General features: G+C 56.2%; 1 protein-coding gene across 1 annotated transcript in view; it reads right to left on the bottom strand.

Moving 5' to 3' along the window:
* Window positions 1-304, bottom strand: part of GDF11 (growth differentiation factor 11) — a gene marked incomplete at its 5' end in the record, with an annotated part of 9176 nt that extends 8872 nt beyond the window's left edge. The window contains one exon of the mRNA XM_006777899.2: window positions 115-304. Within this exon, the coding sequence (XP_006777962.1) occupies window positions 115-304 (190 nt within the window). The remainder of the gene's footprint in view (window positions 1-114) is intronic.
* Window positions 305-306: the final 2 nt, after the last annotated feature.

Here is a 306-nt window from a genome sequence, read left to right as displayed (position 1 = left end):
CTACTGATGTGGGCACCATTTGAGTTCAGAATTGAGATAATCATACACTAACTAAATAGCTGACATATGTTATGTTACTCTACATTTTCCAAAAAGCGCCCGCCCACCACTCACTCTCCTGGGCCATGCTAATGACAGTCGCCGTGGTGGCGTGGTACTCGTCCTCCTCCAGGAAGTCCTCGGGCTGCAGCGCGTCCCCCTGGAAGTCGTGCAGGTCCAGGATCTGCTGCAGCGGCGGCGCCTTGGGCAGCAGCTGCTTCACCACCTCGCGGCTGATGTTGGGCGCCTCCTTGAGCCTCAGTTTGC

Source organism: Myotis davidii, unplaced genomic scaffold, assembly GCF_000327345.1.
Source record: "Myotis davidii unplaced genomic scaffold, ASM32734v1 scaffold509, whole genome shotgun sequence".
In the NCBI taxonomy this organism is placed as follows: Eukaryota; Metazoa; Chordata; class Mammalia; order Chiroptera; family Vespertilionidae; genus Myotis; species Myotis davidii.
This window is presented reverse-complemented; position numbering and strand designations above follow the sequence as displayed.